Here is a 19,454-nt window from a genome sequence, read left to right as displayed (position 1 = left end):
ACATCAATTATCTATGTTATTGTACCCGGACGGAAAAATATGAAAAATCCAAATAAAATGTCAAAAATCCTGGTATTTTTTAGTGAAAAATGTCTAAGAGCCTATATAGAATGGTTGTGAAAATTCCCGAGTTAGCAAATCTGAGCTCTGCAAAATATAAGATCGGTTTCATCGAACGTACTTTCTGGTGTAGCTCTAATGAGAACTCGTCTACTTGCCTGCTAAATAAATCACTGGGAGAGCACTCGTTTATTGGTTTGTTAAGGAACCATCTCCCCGATTGTGAATGTAAATTGATCACGAAAATCCGAAATAATACGTTACAGATGCTTGCCGCGCCGCTGTTTTTTTTATAGTTGATATAGAGATAGAGCTAAGCTAGTTGTTTAACTGAAGGATTGTCATGGTGACTGGCGTAATATTCTAATCGATCAGTGAAATCAGTCGCAGGGTAACCGGGCGTCATTTCTATCGCCAGCCATCAGTCGCAACCGGCGGATGCCATTTCAACGCGCATCGATATGGGAACAATTTGCTCAACGTCATCTAGCGGCAGGGATATCACGAAACCCCAGGCGTGAGTACCCAATAGTTTCTTCTGTTTTTTATGCCTTTTTCTAGAAAAATATGTAATATTTAATGTTAAATGCTACATATATATATATATATTTGTAACTATGAAACTAAGAAAAGTTTGATATTCCACGATACAATCTTGTATGCGTACTTTGAGGCGGGTTTTCAGCGTTGACTTAAGACTTTCAAACGGGATCTGAATTAGCTTTTGTTAAACTCATTTAACATGACAATAACCAGAACCTCGGGAATCATAATATGATTGTCAAGCCGGGGTCCTGGAAAATTTGAGAATGGCAGAATATATACAATTTGGGTAGTGAGAAGGTTGAATGTGGGACTGACTAATTGTGACATGAATTTGGGGCATGATATATATAAGAATTTGGGAATGAATATTAGAAATATAGTCCCTACAAGAATAAGCATAAGTATTCTAGCGCATCATTATTCATTATCCAATTTCAGCCGAGTTCCCAAAACATATACGTTTATGAAACCGGTATCTTTTGTGTTTACAGAAAGGTAATCCCTACAAAAAAGACTTCAGACGAAAATGTTGACGCAAGCACTTCGAATGGAAATCAGAGTCCATCTAATACAAGAAAGGACGAAAGTCCTAAACATATTGATACAATCCAAGACGATCAGGCTCCCGCAACTGTTACAAATAACTACACCGCCGACGAGGAACAGGAGGCCGTAGGATTAAATCAAACAGAAACTGATAACAATGCTGTCGAGGACCAGAACTGGTCAGCACCAACCAGTCCAAAAACTACTGACACAAACGCACCAAAACATCCGCACTTGTCCAATCTACCAGAAAATGTAAGAAACTTAGTTTTTGGTCGTCAGAGATATTGCAGCACAAAACTCCCGTCTAAGCTGATATCACTGCACGTTACAGCGCTATTTGACGGTAAGTCAAGAGAATTGTCGTTTCATCTTTGTGTTGTTAAAAAAAACAAGAGGAAATTGTTACGAAACATTTCCGTTCTGTGACAGTTACTGGAAAATGTACGATCTCGTGAGATTTCCTATCATTCAATTTAGTCAGACTGTATTAAACACGACTGGAAATAAATCGGTTTATCATGGTTTATCTTCGTGTAATGTTCTGATCGGTTTTATAGATTGTTATTAGATTTCTAGCTGTCCATTTCTGGATGTAGACCAAAATTATTTCCTCTCTCGAATAAATTGGCTTCTATCGAATCAATAAATCAGAATATTTCGAGCTTCAAAAGCTCATTTATCATGCACGGTTTGCAGAATTCGTGCTTGCGATGGTATTCCGTAGATATTTGCCGAGTGAGAGTGTTTTGAATAGGGACATGAACGGAGGTTATAATCGAGCCTAAAGGTTGTGTCAAAAATGTATCTACTATTTTTTTTCTATTGATTTTACGGTCGAGGAATTCATGAATTCAATTTTTTCCCAACAAACTTCGAACAGTATTTTCGTCAATCGTATAAACTGGTTGTTCGACCACGCTGGATATCGGATTTCACTGGCGGTTTCCAGGCAGCAATTTCCACGGAAATTTACGAATAGCCTCTTCTCTTCCTGCGCTGTATTTCAAATCTGGCCAGTTTGCACGAACTTCCTGCAGGAAAAGCGGGAAAAGCAAGCTGAAAACCGTTCGTGAAAACCAGCCTTTCATTAAAATTTAGGTCTAATATATAATTCATGTTTGCTTTAGCGATAACTTGCTACGCATATTTACCGAGGATAATAGCGTGAATTTATAAACCGATCAATATCGACACAAACTTTCAATACGAATATACGATTGTTATTTCATCAATTATCAATATGGTAATATTCAGTAATGGATGTCTAATGTTGACACAGATGGGGAAGTCTATTGAAGACGAAACTTCAATACGCATCGTCATTAACTTGTATCGGGTGCATGTTTGTTTATACTTGAAGTTTCTATGATTGCTGGAATATTCGAGTGGATATATCGACGAGATGGCAATACAGAATTTTGATCAACTGTACAATATAACAATATAACCTATTGGTTTGAAAGAGAGATCCCTGAAAATGCGATCTTTGAAGAAACAGATCAATTTATCTTTATTGCTGTCATTCGCCGCTGCAGTTAAATGTCTTTTTCAAATAGATTGGATGAAGGATTTCTAAAAGCCACATTTCCTGGGAGCAAAAAATTGAAGAAAAAAAATATTTCTGACCTGGCAACACAAAAAAATAAGTACCGAAAATAAATGTTTCAGCGAGGGTGACAGCGTCATTACAGTACAGTGGAACCTCGTTATTACGATTCTGTTTAATCCGTTTATAACGATAATGTCCAGCATGTCCCAGCTCAGATATTTATATCAATAGAGAATTAGATACGAAACCCGTTCATTTAATACGACGATCTAACTTTTGCCCACAAGATTCGTATTTACTACGTTCCACTGGTTTACACATCAAACTGGAAATAAAAGTCACCAGACATCGTCAAAAATCAACATTTAGTTTGACTCTAAACGAAGACTATAGCTTTAGAGTAAAACATGGTAAGCCCGCATGGTTAAACCAAGATGAATAATTATGAATACGCCTCTTCGTGACATGACGTGCAAGTTTGTTTATAGATGACGTTTTACCTTTAAGTAATATGGAGGTTTACTAGAAGATTTATACGGTCGGCTTAAATTGATCTTCCATGTTCACTGTTTTCTGCCATTATTCCAGGAACATCTAGCAGAGAGGTAGTTTTGGAGCTCGGCCATCAATTAGTGTGAACAGCTTTTCGAGGCTGGAATCAGATTATTGCAATCAGGTGTGTTTCCATGGTACTAGGCACTTCAAATTCTGTTACTTGTCACTTTGCATATATATCTAAGAAACATTTCATATCGTTATAACATCAGGAGATATTAAAAAATCAAAAGGATGCAACGAATTTGATAAAGTTAATGGATATGATCGGCGTTTGGTTTGACCAATTGCCGGACGGAGAGTATCTTTATCTTGCAGTGTCTTGGAGACAATCATAATGAGTGTGATCGAAACATATCTATATGAAATGGCTGTTACGTAAGATTATGGGTGCAACTATTACAGTGCAATATCACCTTTTAATCTTAATAAATGTGTTCCGGTCTAATCTAAGCTATTTCCGTATAGACATCGAACTCAATTCGGAAACAAAATACATGTACTGAGATGTCTTGCAGAAAGAACAAGGGTTCAGTAATGTCGGTCGAAAATTCGTGATGATTAGGAAGAGTATACCTACCGACTGGAAGGTTAGCACCTCATTACAATCATTAACTGGATCGCGCCATAAAGTTACATCAATCTTTTGATTAGTGGTTGGCAAAATTTGTCTTTCCTTTTGCGTCATTTCTTTCCTTAGAGATAACGAGCCTTGTGTGGTAGGACATAACAGGCTACAGAAATAAACTCACATTATATAAGGCTATCCACAGGTTAAAACTAAACCTCATCTTCAGAGGGACAAAATAAACAACAGTTTATTTCCTTACAGTTTCGAGGTTAAAACTAAACCTCATCTTCAGAGGAACAAAAATACAGGAAATAACCTGTTTCTACAGATCTAACTGTGGGTTTTTATTTGTGAAAAATACGTATAGGTTTTTCAAGGATAAAGATATATTCCCGATGCGGGGACGAATTTCTAATCTATATTGACGATGCCGACTTGAGCTGCACGATACATTATAAGTCAAGAGATGCGGTAACATTTATTTTCGGGGTTTATTAGAGGTCAGGTAACTATTTTTAATCACTGAAATGTTCAAGCTGATACCTGGTGACAAAATCAGCCAGGAACAGACGATAATCATTGCCGGAATACTCATGTCTACGCTTTTGATAATATCAACTCTTAATGTATGTAGATCTGCTTTTTGTGTTAAACCTTTCAGATAGTTGTCTAGAACTGTCCGCCTTTATAAAAAATGTATATCCGAAGCTATACGACTTCTGTGCCGAGCGAGGATATACTCTGGACGTTACTGATCTTCGCTGGGGATGTGCTGATGGATTCTACGACAATCAGGATCTTCATGAAGTTTCTCATCATCGGCTTATTGCGCTTGAAAAACATTCGCTGGCAAGCATTTTTGTGGTAAGACCTTTCGTCATTCCAAGAATCCTTGGTTCCCCATGCCGACCAGGAATAACAACCTCTCCGGTGCAGTGGCGGATCTAGGGTCTGCTTTAGGGAGGGGTGCACCCCCAAAATAGGGCATATGACATAATTGAAAGGGCACTCAGAAAGAAAACTCATCGGAAAACATGAACTCATTCATCGAAAATCAGAAGACAAGCATATGAATTTAAACTTTTTTAGGTATCAGTTTAATTTTTCATTTTCATTTTCCCGTGAAATTTCAGGGCAACTAGACATTTTTAGGGGATGCGCCCCCTGCAATATATGTGAATATGAATGTTACATGTAGTGACCTTTTAATCATAGATGATTGAATTGAATTGGTTTATATCTATTCCAATCGTGAACACGTGTGTTGACGAACAACGACAGGATCCATCTAAAGAAATTCTCCGAATTTTACGCTGTTTTTGTTTCGTATTACGACACAATAACGGCTATTACCGGTGCCTCTCAATTGTGTGCATGAGTTTTGAGCCAATTAATAGCGAAATGCTACTGCTGAGATAATTTGCGAATGGAGATGTCTTCATAGGCAAAAATGTTTTAGTCCCGACGTTTAACACTTTTCAATCACTGAAAGACCTTCGATTTTGAATAAATGATACGAAATTTGCAGCATCGTTATTCGATAAATTGTACAACTTTTGAATAGTGGTGAAATGATTATCATTAAACAGTACAACAGACTTTGAGGATCAAAGAGTATGAATTGATATTCTGAATTGTGAATATTTTTTTGTGATATTAGCTTATGATACTATCCCCATCTGTGTGATCAGATACTGGAAAACGGTTACACCCACTAGTACCATGCGCATGAATGAACTGGTGGTACTGTAGCATTGGTTGTCAGAATATTGGACATGTAGCTTCAGATCGTAGAGATGTAAAAATGAAAATGTTTATACGTTTCACTCGTCCAGTCTCTGCAGTATCATTAAAGACAGATGTAAAATTGATATATCAACTATAATATGATGATTGAACATGTATATGCCTACGATGTTTTCAAATCATATGGACATTTATTTTACATATACAACAATGCCCAATATTCGAAAAAAGTTTAAGACTTTTCTATTACGATTTTCCATTTATTTATGGTGCACTTGTTTGTATTCATAGGTCTATATATATCGGGCTATTGATTATGAGGTTCAGTTTCAAGTATGTGATGACGTATAGTTACTCGTTTTCATATTCTGCACTTGACAATCGTTGGTAAATTATCCTTTTTCGGAACAAAAAATAAGTCATCGATTGTCACTGAATGACGGTTGCCTAGTGACGCAAGCCCTCGGTAACTCTTTAGATGGCCTTTCTAGTGACTTAATCATTGACTAGCAAAATACCTAGAAATCTGAAATTACACTTTACAATATAAAATGAAAACCCCCGCAGAAAATATGATGCGCTGAAACCGTAGGCATACTAACATAGAATTATAATTCCCAGAGTACGTCACAGTGCATCGAATACAGAGTTGTCGGTAGTGATTCCTTTCGATTATATATATGTTTATATAATCTAAAATAGACATGCAGGCCGACTTATGGGTCTTCCGCTGGAAGGCAGGTTTACTCAGTCTTGACGCAGTGACGTCACCGGCGAAAAATATCAAAATTCTTATTGTCCAAAGATCTGAAACCCACCTCTTCATGTTATACCAAAACCGCCAATTGAAAGGGCAGGGCATTTTATTAGTTAGAAAATTCGTTACAGATCCCAAAATTTGTGCTGATATACTTTGTAGGTGTTCTTGAATGAGAAGCTAGGTCTAAATGCTCCAGCAAATTTCTACGTAGACGATTTTGAGATGCTTCTTCTCGACGTTCAAAACGACGACAAAAAGCTACTGAATGAATGGTACAGATTGGATGAAAATCACATTCCACCGGCGTACATTTTGCAACCAATATCGCTGATAATACCAGACTATCTTTCCGAAGACGACAATCTCAGACGAGCAGCTGTCGCAAAGTGGACACAGATTGCCGCACGAATTCATCAGTTATTAACCAATTCGCTATCTGCAGATTCCGTATATCTCAAAACGGGTATAAAAGGCTTTATTCGACAAATTGAGTAATTTATTCTCAATATACTTCGTTTATGTCATTGTATTTGCTATCGACTATCGACACTTATCGCATCCAATTAGCATCTTTATACACAAAACTAACAAACTTTCACAACATTACAACCGTTAGATTATGATAACGTTAACCTATTTATTATATCAACCACGATAATAAATCGAATTTGGTTTTTTTTTCGTGAAAGATTTTGAACAGGAAATCGAAGAAATACTCATAAGAAATGGTACAAACGCCGCAGAGAAGGTAATATGGTTGAATCGCAAATTTTCCAACATGCCAGAAACACCCATTATTGAATGTCACCAATATCGAGATGTGTATAGCGATGAGTACAGCATTAGAGCTAAGAAACGAATTCAAAATCTCAGCGATCATCTTCAATCGCGGTTATCAACTCAAAATATCATACATATGGATATTGAATGGAGCTCAGATGGTAAAGTGTTGGAAGATAATGTTGATTATTTGACTGATGTGTGTACGAAATACGAAGGCGTTCTGCAGCGAATCGTCCATCAAGTTATCACTACGGATAAAGAATTATGCGAGCAGGACGGTTCAAAATGTAAGTGATACTATACATTTCTAAAACTTTTCGTAGAGTTTTTAGTTACGTCGTGTAAAAAGGATCTTTTAAATCTTTCGCTGTCAGGTATTCACAACGACTTATACTCGGAGCTCTGCGCCCACACCTGCGTAGCTAATAACGTTAAAGTTCACTTGGGCGGAGAGTTTCAGGATGAACAGAATGTGAACGCTACGTTAGCTCTAGTGAATCGATATTTGTCCCTAGAAAACGTGACTTCCGATACGCCATCGAAGAAACCTTTGATCATCAGTGGACCAAGCGGTTCCGGAAAAACCTCTCTCATTGTCTCCCTTTCTAATCAGGTAGCGTATCACTCGTTTCTTGATTATACGTTTATCGATATTTTGCCATCAGGTGACGCAATTAACAAATCCCAGGGTTATTAATTATGGAATTCTGTATTTATTTCGCATTCAATAACTTATCGATTCGTAATCGATAAGTTGAATTTGGTCTAACTGATTAACCCTTTACCGACTACCATCATCGGGCACTACACGTGTCCAGTGAAAATCGCAAAGAAGTCGAGTTAAATCATGATTGTGGGGAAACTACATTTTACAGTTTCTTAAATAATGATTTTTCTAACTGTCTAAGCATTTTTCATGGGACACATTTGTGTCACTTGTATTTAGACCTTAAAAAATGTTACCACTTGGATATATGAATCGTGCATGGCATTCAGTTTGGCAGATCATTGTTTTTCAGATTAAATGTACTAAGAATATCAATCCATCCCTATATTTCTTTCCGTGTATTTGCATTTTTTATTTGTAATTTGTAAATTGTAAGTACAGTATTCGTAGATCTGAAGCCCTTATGAAGCATGGTGGAAGCCGTAAACATCTACGCAGCGGACTATTGTTTTCTATCGATGAAAGATTGAATTACTAAATAGTGATGCAGCGAAAGGTTTTTTTCGGTATCTTGGGGGAGAAATTATTGATAATAACCGTCTAACTAGATTCGAAGTGAATACTGAGCGCGATCAGAGATCAATGTTAATGAAATCAGAACTTGAACGTAGCCATGTACTGCGATTCTTTCTGGCGCGCAATTGATCTAAAAATAACGCATAAATCTTATGCTCTCGTTGATTGTCAATTGATTTAGTGTTATTTTTACTCTCGTTGGTCGATATAACACGTTCATGTATAGTTTGCAATGATCATTTCTTCCGAGTTGTACGTATCTAAACCCCTGCAAATGCATGATATCAATAACAGAGGCGCACCCAGAAGGGGGTTCGGGGTTCAAACCCCCTTGTCTGACGAAGGTGAAAAATTCCACGCGACATTGATATATGACTATAATTGTATATATAAAATTCACTATAATAATTATAAACGTGACAGTAAGCGATGTATCGGATTAATGATGATCTGAAAACAGTTTGTACGTTAAGGCGTACTCTTCACTCCTCTTTGGCTTTCGCCAATGGATACATGGAATATATACTTCTTGTCTTAAAAGGATAGATCCCTTAACACACGAACGATTTTATATTCGCTTCGAGAGCTATCAAATATCAGCAATCACATCGGGAAAAGTTATTTCTGCATGACATGTTGATACGTATTAATAATGCATAATTCTTGTTGTTGATAGCTCCATGAATTACCGGATTGGGAGGACGCTGCTTTGGTGGTGAGATTTTTCAATTTGACACCTAATTCACAAACCATGCACCAAGTTCTGCTTAGTTCCTGTCTTCAAATGGGCCTCATTTATGGAATTGATTCCTCAGAAACTATAAAGGTATACGAAAAGCTAGCGATATGATAATTCAGTGGCTGTTCTGTAAATGCTAAGTTGTTCGGTTCGTTTGGTGAATCTTAATGCGATTGCTTTTCAAAAATTCTGTATCCGCCATAATCATACCACTGCAGGGTATTAAGTCTGAGATATGATCAATGACGATGGACCCTGGATTGATGATATTGCATTTTCTAATAAAAAATGAACCATTCGGAAACCTGTTGTTAGCGTCGGTTACCCGTTACGCTGCAACTAATGCCGCGTGATTGATTTTCCTGTCTAATTTTCTGGGAAGCGCTATCATTATTATTCAAACATGATAAATTACAAAGGATCTTCGCTCGGCTTATCCTATAAAACGATCATTAGTAGGGATTAAAGTAGGGCCTATATCAGGTGGTGACAATAATTTATTATTTGATTTCAGCCACAATGCGAGTATAAGACAGTTTTGATTGAGTTGTTCAGAAAAGTAGACAAAACGCGTCCCTTATTGTGGATAATTGATGGAATCGATTCGGCTTTAGGAAAAGTCTGCTTGGAAAATGTTCTTCCATCTGAATTGCCAACCCATGTTCGTATGGTGTTAACCGTCAATAGCGAAAACCAAGAGGTTATTAGCAAACTACAGGTTATGTATCCTCATTTGTCAATCATTAAGAAAACAGTTTTATCATTCATTGCAGAAGAAATGTCCTCTTTAAACAATCCAGTTGCACATTGCACAAACATTCTGACCTGATTGCGATTTCTATTTTAGACAATGTACACAAGTGAATGCTTTTTAAAAGTGGAACCATTGCCCGTGGAAGATAATACGAATATATTCATCAAATCTATGGAAGAAAACCAACGTGAAATAACCGGAGCTCAGAAAACAACAATGAACAAAGTTCTATCAAATTCGAGCTTTCCTCTTCATGCGTGTTTATATTCCTCGATAGCCTCTACGTGGAAAAGTTATCAGCGTGTAGAACTGCCTGAACTACCTGAAGATTTAACGAGCTTGATTTGTACCCTTTTTTCTCTACTTGAGGTGAAATTTGGACAATTCTTTATCGACCGCGCGTTAAGCTGCTTGACAGCCAGTCTACATGGGCTAAGCTTCTCTGAACTCAAAGATATGCTTAGTTGTGATGACAAGCTTGTAGGATCTGCGATCTATTCCGTACAAGAAATTCCAAGCCGAACTGTCTTTCAGATATTGGACATTCTAGAGCCTTATCTGAACATCCGTTATTCAAAACCAGCACCCGTCTACTCGTGGAAGCATTCTATTTTTAATCAAATCTGTCGTGATCGATATGATATGAAAAGTGCCCATAGCATTCTGGCAAAGTATTTCCGAAATGAATTGGCCAGTACGCACCGTATGTGTCATTTAGCATCGCAAGAAATGAAATTTGGAGACGAATACAATCACAGGTCTCTGTTACTTACGACAAGTCAGTTAATATTGAGTGGCCGTGCCCAAGATGTAGTTGATGATTTGTTTAATTTGGACTGGCTTTGCGCAAAGGTACGCTTCGCAGGTATATTACAAACATTATCAGACATTCATATGCTTCTGGCAGAATTCACCGATGACGAAGATCTAAAAAAGCTACATGAGTTTATTTCTGGTTCCATATATATTCTGTACTGCAGTCCCGATATGCTGCCTTTGCAACTGTTTCTTAAACTCTCAAATCAAGACTTAAGTTCGGCGCCAAAAATGTTAGACTTACTAAACTGCTGTTGCACAATGGATGACCATTATCTGGTACCGAACAAAAATCAGATGAAATATTTCTCTTCTATTCCGGGATCATTCTCTCCAATTCTAACTGGTTGTTACAGTCTTAAAACATCATCTGATTTCGTTGTAACTTTATCAGAGCCGTTGGGCGAAATCAGTGTATGGTCACTTCAGACTGGCCAAATTCAACGGACGTTGACTGGGATCAAGTCTCCGAAAGATTTGAAAACTATTGATGATACCAATGTAGCCGTTTTGTGTGATAGAGAAATAATAGTTTATGACCTCAACGCGGGTGAATTTAAATCAAAAATGAAAGGAGTACTAAATGTGAAAATGCCATATTATGAAGTGAGAAATAAAGATCATATCATATGTTTATCACGAAATCGCATGCATGTGAATATCATGAATATTGAAACTGGCGATATGGAAGCGACATTCAAAGTAGGCGAGGATCGTTTTCTGAACAGTTTACTCGTCAGTGATAATGGACAAGTATGCGTCTGCGGCGACGAGGTACAGAAACCATTTCCACTTCTAGTTTGGGACCTAGAAAATCGTAAACTACTTCACGATCTCCGGATCCCACAGCACGAATTCCTGACCAGTATGTCCGCCATAACTAATGATGGACATTACGTTGTGTGCGTTTGTAAGGTAAAAAACGCATGGGGCCGAATGCATTTGCGCGCAGTCATACATTTTTCGACATTTTTTAAGAATAAGTGTATACCTTCCATATTTTAGGAATTGGAAGATTCGTCATCCGATTTCCTTATAGTCTATGACCTGATAGGTGGCCAGTTGTTTAAGAAGTTGAAGCCGGCTTGTAATAAAGTCGTCGCAGTATCTATCTCATCAGAGAGTCAGGTTATCGTAGCTGGTCTAGAGAATAATAACATAGTTGTCTGGGATTTGGTTGCGGGCGCTCACAAGTAAGTTGGTAATCATTTCCTTTTGAACAATCGCGAATAGACATTCTGTCTATTTATTCTGATTTCAATTTCAGATTCACGCTTAAGGGACACTCGGCACCACCAAATGACGTCCAGTTATCGAAAGATGGCAGACGATGTCTCTCTTACAACAACACACGTGCTGATCCTAGTATTAGGCTTTGGGATCTTGAAACAGGTTTGTATTTCTTCGCGAGACTTGAATATGTGCATATAAAATGGTTAGGTTGGTCTCCATGAAAATTGTCCATGTCATTGCATTTGGTAGAGACGCTTGTTGGCGCATTTGCCTCTGAGAGACCGACTACATCACATTTACTTACGGACGACGGATCGGCTATTGTTCTATGTCTTCCGGGAATTGAGGAGATTATTACTTTACGTACAGGAAAACTCACTGGAGAAATGCATTCAGACGAGAAGGAGCGACCAGAGATATTTTATGGGGATGAAGATAAACATGGAAAAACATTTAATCTCGAGCAGTCTGCGTACTAGATTCTAATCAGTTAATTGACTAGTTAATTATATGTTATCAATGTTGTTTAATATCCGGGGTACTAGTATTTTTTACCATGTTCGTTTTATTGGGAAGAAATGAGGATGAAGATTTGATAGCATTAAAGTAATGTATATATTGATTACTAATACAAACGGTTATGTGCCTCGAACTTTGATACAATCTCGTCAATGTCGTTGCCTTTTATCGAATTAGTTTATATTTGAAATTGTTACTGCCTTTTAGAGATTACATCAAGTTATTTGTTTATCGACGAGGTTTCTCTTTTTTATTCATATTTACACGTATTATATGTTTGGTTTGTATTCATTATAATTAATAATAAATTGCAGTTCATTGTCCGTACACAGAAATGAACTAATTATTTGTTTGTATCTCGTGTTTTTACGTCGTTCGGATCTTGGTTTGCCAAGACTTGGGGCGAACTCTTTTATCAGATCGGAGAATCCGTTTGCCTCCAATCGTACTCTTTTATTGGTCACGTGATTTTTTGGAGTCTCCGAAACCTCCTTTCTGTCGAGGTGGTGTGATTCGGATTTTGTGTGGAGCCAACCGGAGATTTCGGACGGAGACTTCGGAGGTCATAATAGAGTACGCCCTAACCCTATTGGATTTTCTATCCTCACGACGTGACGGCCTTTGGAACTGCCCGCAAAGAAAAATGCCAGTAGGACTGCAAAAAGACAACTTTTTACTGACAGTGAATTGCAACAGCATCACGCCTTCCCACTACTGAGGCCATTATCTAATAAGGAAAGATTTCATGGATATCTTTGAAACACAGAATGGGAGAAACACTGTCCGCCATCGCAGTAACGCGTGGACAAGGAGAAATGGCGTTCCGATCGCGGCATGTTAGTCTGCGAGGCGTGATCTGCCATCTATGAATATATAATGCCTAACATCAAAAACTAATCAAGCTTTAAACACAGATTGAATCGAGAGAAAGAAAAAATATATATACCACTTTTGTGAATAGGAATTTTGAAATGATTTACAGATATACAACTTAGAAACATAGAACTATAACGGAAGTTGAGTTCTAAGTTAGAAATTAATTTCAAATCCTAATTTATAATCTTAACCCGGCGGTACATCAAAATTAGTGGCAAAACCTTGTGCACGCTACAGGGAGATTGAAAAGATAATAACAGTACACTACGCAATTCTAATAATGATACAGATTATCGAGTTTTCCGATGTCTTTGAAATATAACCTACACTGTTATCGGAACATACTCATTCACAAGATACCTAGACTGGTTGCCGGTCTGGACAGGGCGCAGAATATGGACAGGCACCCAGTCTAATTGTGATCGTCATTCGACTCTGACACTATGCATCGAGACCCTACTCGATACTCTCAGTTTCGAATCCCAGCTTTTTCAATGTTGAGGTCGGATTTAAGGCCAATTTACGCGGAATAGCGATGCTCATCGCGTTGCTCGGAAGGTGGCCCTCCCTCTAACTAGTTCGTTCAGCGCTGTCAAACTCTCGCTTGTCTATGTCTGGACGATGTAGTTTTATGACATCGGATTTAACGGGGATTATTTGCAGTGCTAGAGAGGAATTGCTGATTTTTACTATTTCGGATTTAGTAGTTTGTAGTTAAAACTGTAAGTATTTCAGGCCGAGTACAGTACACTAACTTAAGTCACTACTAATACTATCAGCGATTGAAAAAGTGAAAAAATCTCATCTGCTTCGGCCAAAGTTTACACTTATAATCAATAATGAAATAAAATGAACCTACAGAAGTAAGTTGCGGACTGCAGGACTTGCAGGATTGAACTGGAGAAATAGCAAAAGAGCGGCATGAAGTGCAGCAGTGAAAGCTGCAATATTACTGAATGATGATGTTTTTTTCTTTGAATACCATGTTTTTGATGAAATTGAAGTGAAATTCCCTGCGGCAACATATGCACACCTGTCAGAAATAAGCAATTGGCCGCGGGATTCGAAAATTGCTTCCAATTGCTTCCAGACTTAGTCTGCCATAGGCTTATACACAACACAGTTGAACTCTTGTCTCTGTTGAATGTCCTCTTGTACATATGATGGATTAAAACATTTGTATGTATGTAAATATAGGCCTATGTAAAATCCATCAAAAAGTACATATTGACTTAACCAACAATTGCTGAACTACAGTCAACAGAGAGAGTTCAAATAGTTGTGTGCCTTTTTAGACGAGTAGGCCTAGGCCTATGTGATGATGAGCTTTGAGGGGCCTACTGTTTTAATAAGAAAATACTACATGAATTAGTTGCATCTAGGCCTGATGATAAGCTCTAGCAGAAAAGTACTGACAAATGATTTGATGAATCTGTTCTGCTGTTGTCAGTTATCAATGGATACTGGTATTCTCAATAGTGAGCTAGGTCTACTCATCTGTGTGAAGAGAACTCTACAATCTGACATCCACTCGTCTGATATTAAAAGCGTATTATTTTCTAGGGACTCCTGCTGAGACTGGTTGAGATAGAAAAATTGTTTCTTAGACGTTTTCCCCCCATGTAAATTTATGAACTAAAAGAAGAGAATTTTGAAATGATAGTTTTTGTCACCGATGAAGGATAACTATTATTAATCATGACAGAATCGGCATCGAGTTTTCTGCATATCGGGGACATAGTGTCTCTGTATGCTGAAGGAAGTGTTTGCGGATTTATTAGTACTTTAGGGTAAGTGTGTTGTGAGAATTAAGTAAAATAGAAACAAAATTCTAGATATTTTTTCATGAATGAAATAACACTAACCTATAAAGCTATTTTATATTTGGAATTGAAATAAATGCTCTGCTACACTCTATCCTATAAACAAATTTAACACAATTAACTGTCAACAAATGTTCATGCTTAACGGTTGATCAAATATAATCAACCCCAGTCCATTTATGGCCGCAGTGTTCTATGATATTTACACATATTTATTGCAGCCTCGTTGATGACAGATGTGTTGTCCAACCAGACGCTGGTGAATTGGCTAATCCGCCAAAAAAGTTCCGAGGTAAGAATCATTTTGCTACCACAGGTTTTCTTCAAACTAGAGTTTTTTTGCGTTGGTATTAGGTGTAGTAAGATCAAACCAACCAAATTTTTTATCACCCCCTGATGTTTTGCAGTTGTAAATAATATTTATTGCTATTGATGTCTATCTATCCTAGTGTTTTTGTGTTGTTGTTACCTGTGTGGCTGCGTTTAAGATCCAACCTCAAATATTTTGCACACTTTGTATGATATTTGGATTAAAGGCGTTGCAGGTGATGATCTGCTGCAAGGTTTTCATATTGTTCCGTGTTTTATCACCTTTCTTCAATATGTGTGCAGCAAATATCAGTACATATGCTGTAGGCATATTTATTGGTAAAGATGCGATACACATGAAGCTTTGAGATTGCAGAATGTACCGTTGCTCTAATGTCAGGGGCTGCTTTCAGGTGAATTAAAGACTGTAAATCATACAGGCCTCACCCGAGCTGAATTACAGCACCTAAAGCTGAATTTCAGCTCTAGGTGCTTTAAATACAGCGAGTGAAGTGCATGACCAGTGGATTGTTTAACTGGCTTATGACCGGTCATGTATTGTAATGCTGTACATGAAGTGTACACCCCTTACGTTATAATAACACCCCGCAAGTCACGAACTATCTGAAATAATGAACTGTTTAGATAGATGATAAATAAATATGCATATTTGTATATTAAATAGATCCATGTATATGCCAATGACCAGTGTAAAATATAAGATGTTTGATGCTCTATTTTATATATAACAGTCGTGTTTTATCTTTCAATGATAAATGAATAATTAAATGAAATGACATATGATTGTATATTGATTTTGAGATCTCGCATAGGCCTGCAGCTGTCGTCAAATTCAAGTGAAATACGATGAAAGCTACAGATCATGCATTCTGTTTATATCAGTTGTTATTCAAGGCCAAATTTTTATCCAGTAGAACCCACTCTTGCTGCAAAATATATCTGACTAGATCTGGATGTTGACCTGACTACGACTACTATTTGAGAGTAGTTTCAATTCTTTTTAAGAGCTGAAATTTTTTCGAAATATATCAAAAATATTCTCAACCAGAAAAATTTGTAGTTCATGTTCCTATTGAACAACTATTTGTGCTGTCGAATTATTCACAATTTTAGTGAATACTACTACAATTAGAGATATTAGGTTGCCTGGTCTGCTGGATGTTGCATTGTAATTTTTTGCGATGTTTATTTCAGATTGCTTATTCAAATTATGTCCTATGAATCGATATTCTGCTCAGAAACAATTTTGGAAGGCTACAAAACAAAGCGCGACTAGTGCCACTGATGCTGTGCTTCTCAAAAAACTTCATGTAAGTTCTAAAAAAAAACCACGTCAACATTTTCACTGTTCATTGTCGTCATGTGATATGTCGATAGTGTCATATATATGGTTTTTATTCAGATGAAATCTTATACGGGGAAGCCGCTTGTTGATTTAAAGGTTATCAATAATTCATTTATTATAAGCTGAATATGATATCAATCAAGAAGCGCAGTTGAATTTCGTAAAGTTGAATATGATGCCTTTAGAGCTTGTCGTCTTACATCAAAATCTAGAGATTTCAATAAACGAGAAAATTTGTTGATTTGTTGTGACAGCCGCTAATGATGATGTACCGGTATACTTCTGGTTCGTTTCTGAGTGAAGAAAAACCTTTCGTTTTTCCACACGAACATTTCTGGCATCTCCATTTTTGTGTTTACAATATATCGTAGGCCTACCTCTCGACAGAGGTATTATTGCTTTACCCTGGGTTGTTATTATTATATCTTCAGCTGTAGGTATTTCAATAGCATCGTTATGTCATGCACATTTCTACAATTCACAATGTATTTCTCCGGGTAGTTTATTGTGTAGGTACTTGTAATTACTTTTTCCTCTGTAAATGAAAAAACGAATATGTTAAGAAGAATTCGCGTTGAGAATGGGAGAGAAGTTCAGTTCATTCTGAGTGATCTATATGTTACATTTTCGCCAGTAGCCGAGAACGAAGAGAACCTGGAGGTTTATATTGCTATATTGTCGGTATTTTCATCCACTTTCCATTAACATGCTGTGTCTTGATCAGATTTACTGGTTTTGCCTGAAGAAGGAAAACTCTTTTTTCTCTCTAAGTCACTTGATCCACTAAAAGGCTTGATGTATTTGGGCATTATGATGTATGTCATTTCTAGGAGCAGTTGACAATAATCAGAAATTTGGAAGATTTAGTTAAATCATGTTTAAGCCTATATCATTATTCATTCAGAATTCAAACAGAATGCACGACCAATTTCCGTTTACATCGGTATGTCATGTTATGACATTGGAATTTCAATTTACGTAGCTAGAACGGATGGACATAAGACTTCCATTGATTCTAATTAATGGTTTAGCCTTATATGCACCTGATTGAATTTACGGATTTATATCGCGCTGAGGTTGTCAATATGTTAAGAGAGAGATAGGGAGATATGACTGAATCTGAGGAATTGTCAATCTCGGGGAACAGCTCTAAACGCTGCTTGTATGAGACGAGAAAATACACAATATCCGTGAATAATGAGAGAAATCCCACAATAGATTCGGCCAAAAATGAAAAGTTCTATATTATAATATAAAACTTTTCATTTAAGCTGAATTTATTGTTGGATTGCTCTGTTACTGCCTGTATGATAGTAAGACACCGGGATATGTTATTATAATGATCATATCTTATTTGAGTCTTATCATCTCTGACATATGATGTTATTGTTGTACTGGTTTGGCATGCCGGTTCTGAAAAGAGCTCACATACTCCCTCGGCATTGGTTGCTAAATCTTTATTTTGATGCGCTGGGTGAACTTTTCAAATGTCTCGTTGCGCACAATCAATGAATCCTTGTTTCATCTGCCTACGCTGCTCAGAAAACACTGAGCAGGAAAGACAAGTGATCCCACTGTATGCAAGAAACATCTGATATTTAATGGGCTCGATCAATTTTAGTCAAGATAGACGTTGCATTTACTATGAATAAAAACTAACTGAAGTTCTCTTTGATAAGTTATCAATGTAACGAAGGCTTTCTGTCTGTATTTTGCCAGATAAAACAGAGAAATAATTTTAAGTGTTTGGTCTGCGCAATTTCAGTGAAAGGGATTTGCTTCAGTTTGGAAACTGTCACATATTTACATAGCGTTTGTTTCTCTGGGTTTGTCATTCACTCTTTTTTAAACAGAGAATTTCATATTTGACAATGATCGAACATTAAAAACTGGTATCTGTAAATATACCGTTATGATTCCAGCATGCTGCTGAACTGGAAAAGAAGCAGAACAATACTGAAAACAAGAAATTACTCGGTAGTGAAGTTCAGTATGGAAATGTTATACAGGTAATTAACTATCAAATCCATTGACTTGTTATATAGAATATTTGTCCATAATTCATAGAGATCTTACTATGATTACTGTATCCCTGCACAGTTCAGGAGTTTTTGAGGTTGATTTTCAATTTTGAGGAGGTGGCCATAAAGATCTCTTATCCCCTCATTGCTGGAATTTGCGAACATGCATTCCACATGAATTTACTCTTCTAAAGATGCTAATTCGATCGTGGAGATCGTAGTGAGATGTGTCGAAGATATGCGTATCGATAGCAATGGGAAATAGTACTATTTTATGAAAGGTTAGATGCGTTAGAGCGTATACGCACATGTGTGTAATAATATAGCCTGCGTGTTTACTGCAGTGGAACTGACCAGCGGCGTATCATCCTTTCTAAAAGACCTCGCTTATAGTATGTTGTAAGAACTCGCCCCACCCGCGTGAATGGAGCCTAGATCAAATTACAGGCGTTTGCGACATTGTTTGTAACATTGTCGGCGCACCTTGTCTACAATAACAATCATTTCTAACACTTGGTCATTGATTACCGCGGAATTGACTTCTCTTTCGCGTTGTTGAAGTGCAGACCACAATCTATGATAAGATGATGTTGCTTAGCAACTGGTTCCGTCGAGCAGGTTACAACCAACGACAAA

General features: G+C 37.2%; 2 protein-coding genes across 2 annotated transcripts in view; both read left to right on the top strand.

Annotated features, from left to right (window-relative positions):
- The first annotated feature begins 521 nt into the window (after positions 1-521).
- LOC141901210 (NACHT and WD repeat domain-containing protein 2-like) lies at positions 522-12,415 on the top strand. Its single transcript, XM_074788318.1, has 11 exons — positions 522-577; positions 1,098-1,407; positions 6,496-6,799; positions 7,026-7,406; positions 7,494-7,612; positions 9,039-9,188; positions 9,616-9,819; positions 9,949-11,586; positions 11,677-11,864; positions 11,939-12,063; positions 12,154-12,415. The coding sequence occupies exons 1-11, from the start codon at positions 522-524 to the stop codon at positions 12,381-12,383; spliced, it is 3,705 nt and encodes a 1,234-aa protein (XP_074644419.1). The 3' UTR covers positions 12,384-12,415.
- Positions 12,416-14,991: 2,576 nt separating this feature from the next.
- Positions 14,992-19,454, top strand: part of LOC141901918 (inositol 1,4,5-trisphosphate receptor-like) — a 29,000-nt gene continuing 24,537 nt past the window's right edge. Inside the window, exons 1-4 of the mRNA XM_074789491.1 lie at positions 14,992-15,089; positions 15,344-15,414; positions 16,647-16,762; positions 18,720-18,806. Of these exons, the coding sequence (XP_074645592.1) occupies positions 14,998-15,089; positions 15,344-15,414; positions 16,647-16,762; positions 18,720-18,806 (366 nt within the window). The 5' untranslated portion in view covers positions 14,992-14,997. The remainder of the gene's footprint in view (positions 15,090-15,343; positions 15,415-16,646; positions 16,763-18,719; positions 18,807-19,454) is intronic.

Source organism: Tubulanus polymorphus, chromosome 3 (genome assembly GCF_964204645.1).
Source record: "Tubulanus polymorphus chromosome 3, tnTubPoly1.2, whole genome shotgun sequence".
Lineage (NCBI taxonomy): Eukaryota > Metazoa > Nemertea > Palaeonemertea > Tubulaniformes > Tubulanidae > Tubulanus > Tubulanus polymorphus.
This window is presented reverse-complemented; position numbering and strand designations above follow the sequence as displayed.

Bases quoted from the DNA above. Each gene is read 5' to 3' on its own strand.
- LOC141901210 (XM_074788318.1), top strand. From the start codon at position 522: ATGGGAACAATTTGCTCAACGTCATCTAGCGGCAGGGATATCACGAAA. The intron at 6,800-7,025 runs GTATAAAAGGCT...TTTTCGTGAAAG, and splicing joins TTCCGTATATCTCAAAACGG to ATTTTGAACAGGAAATCGAA. The intron at 12,064-12,153 runs GTTTGTATTTCT...TGCATTTGGTAG, and splicing joins GCTTTGGGATCTTGAAACAG to AGACGCTTGTTGGCGCATTT.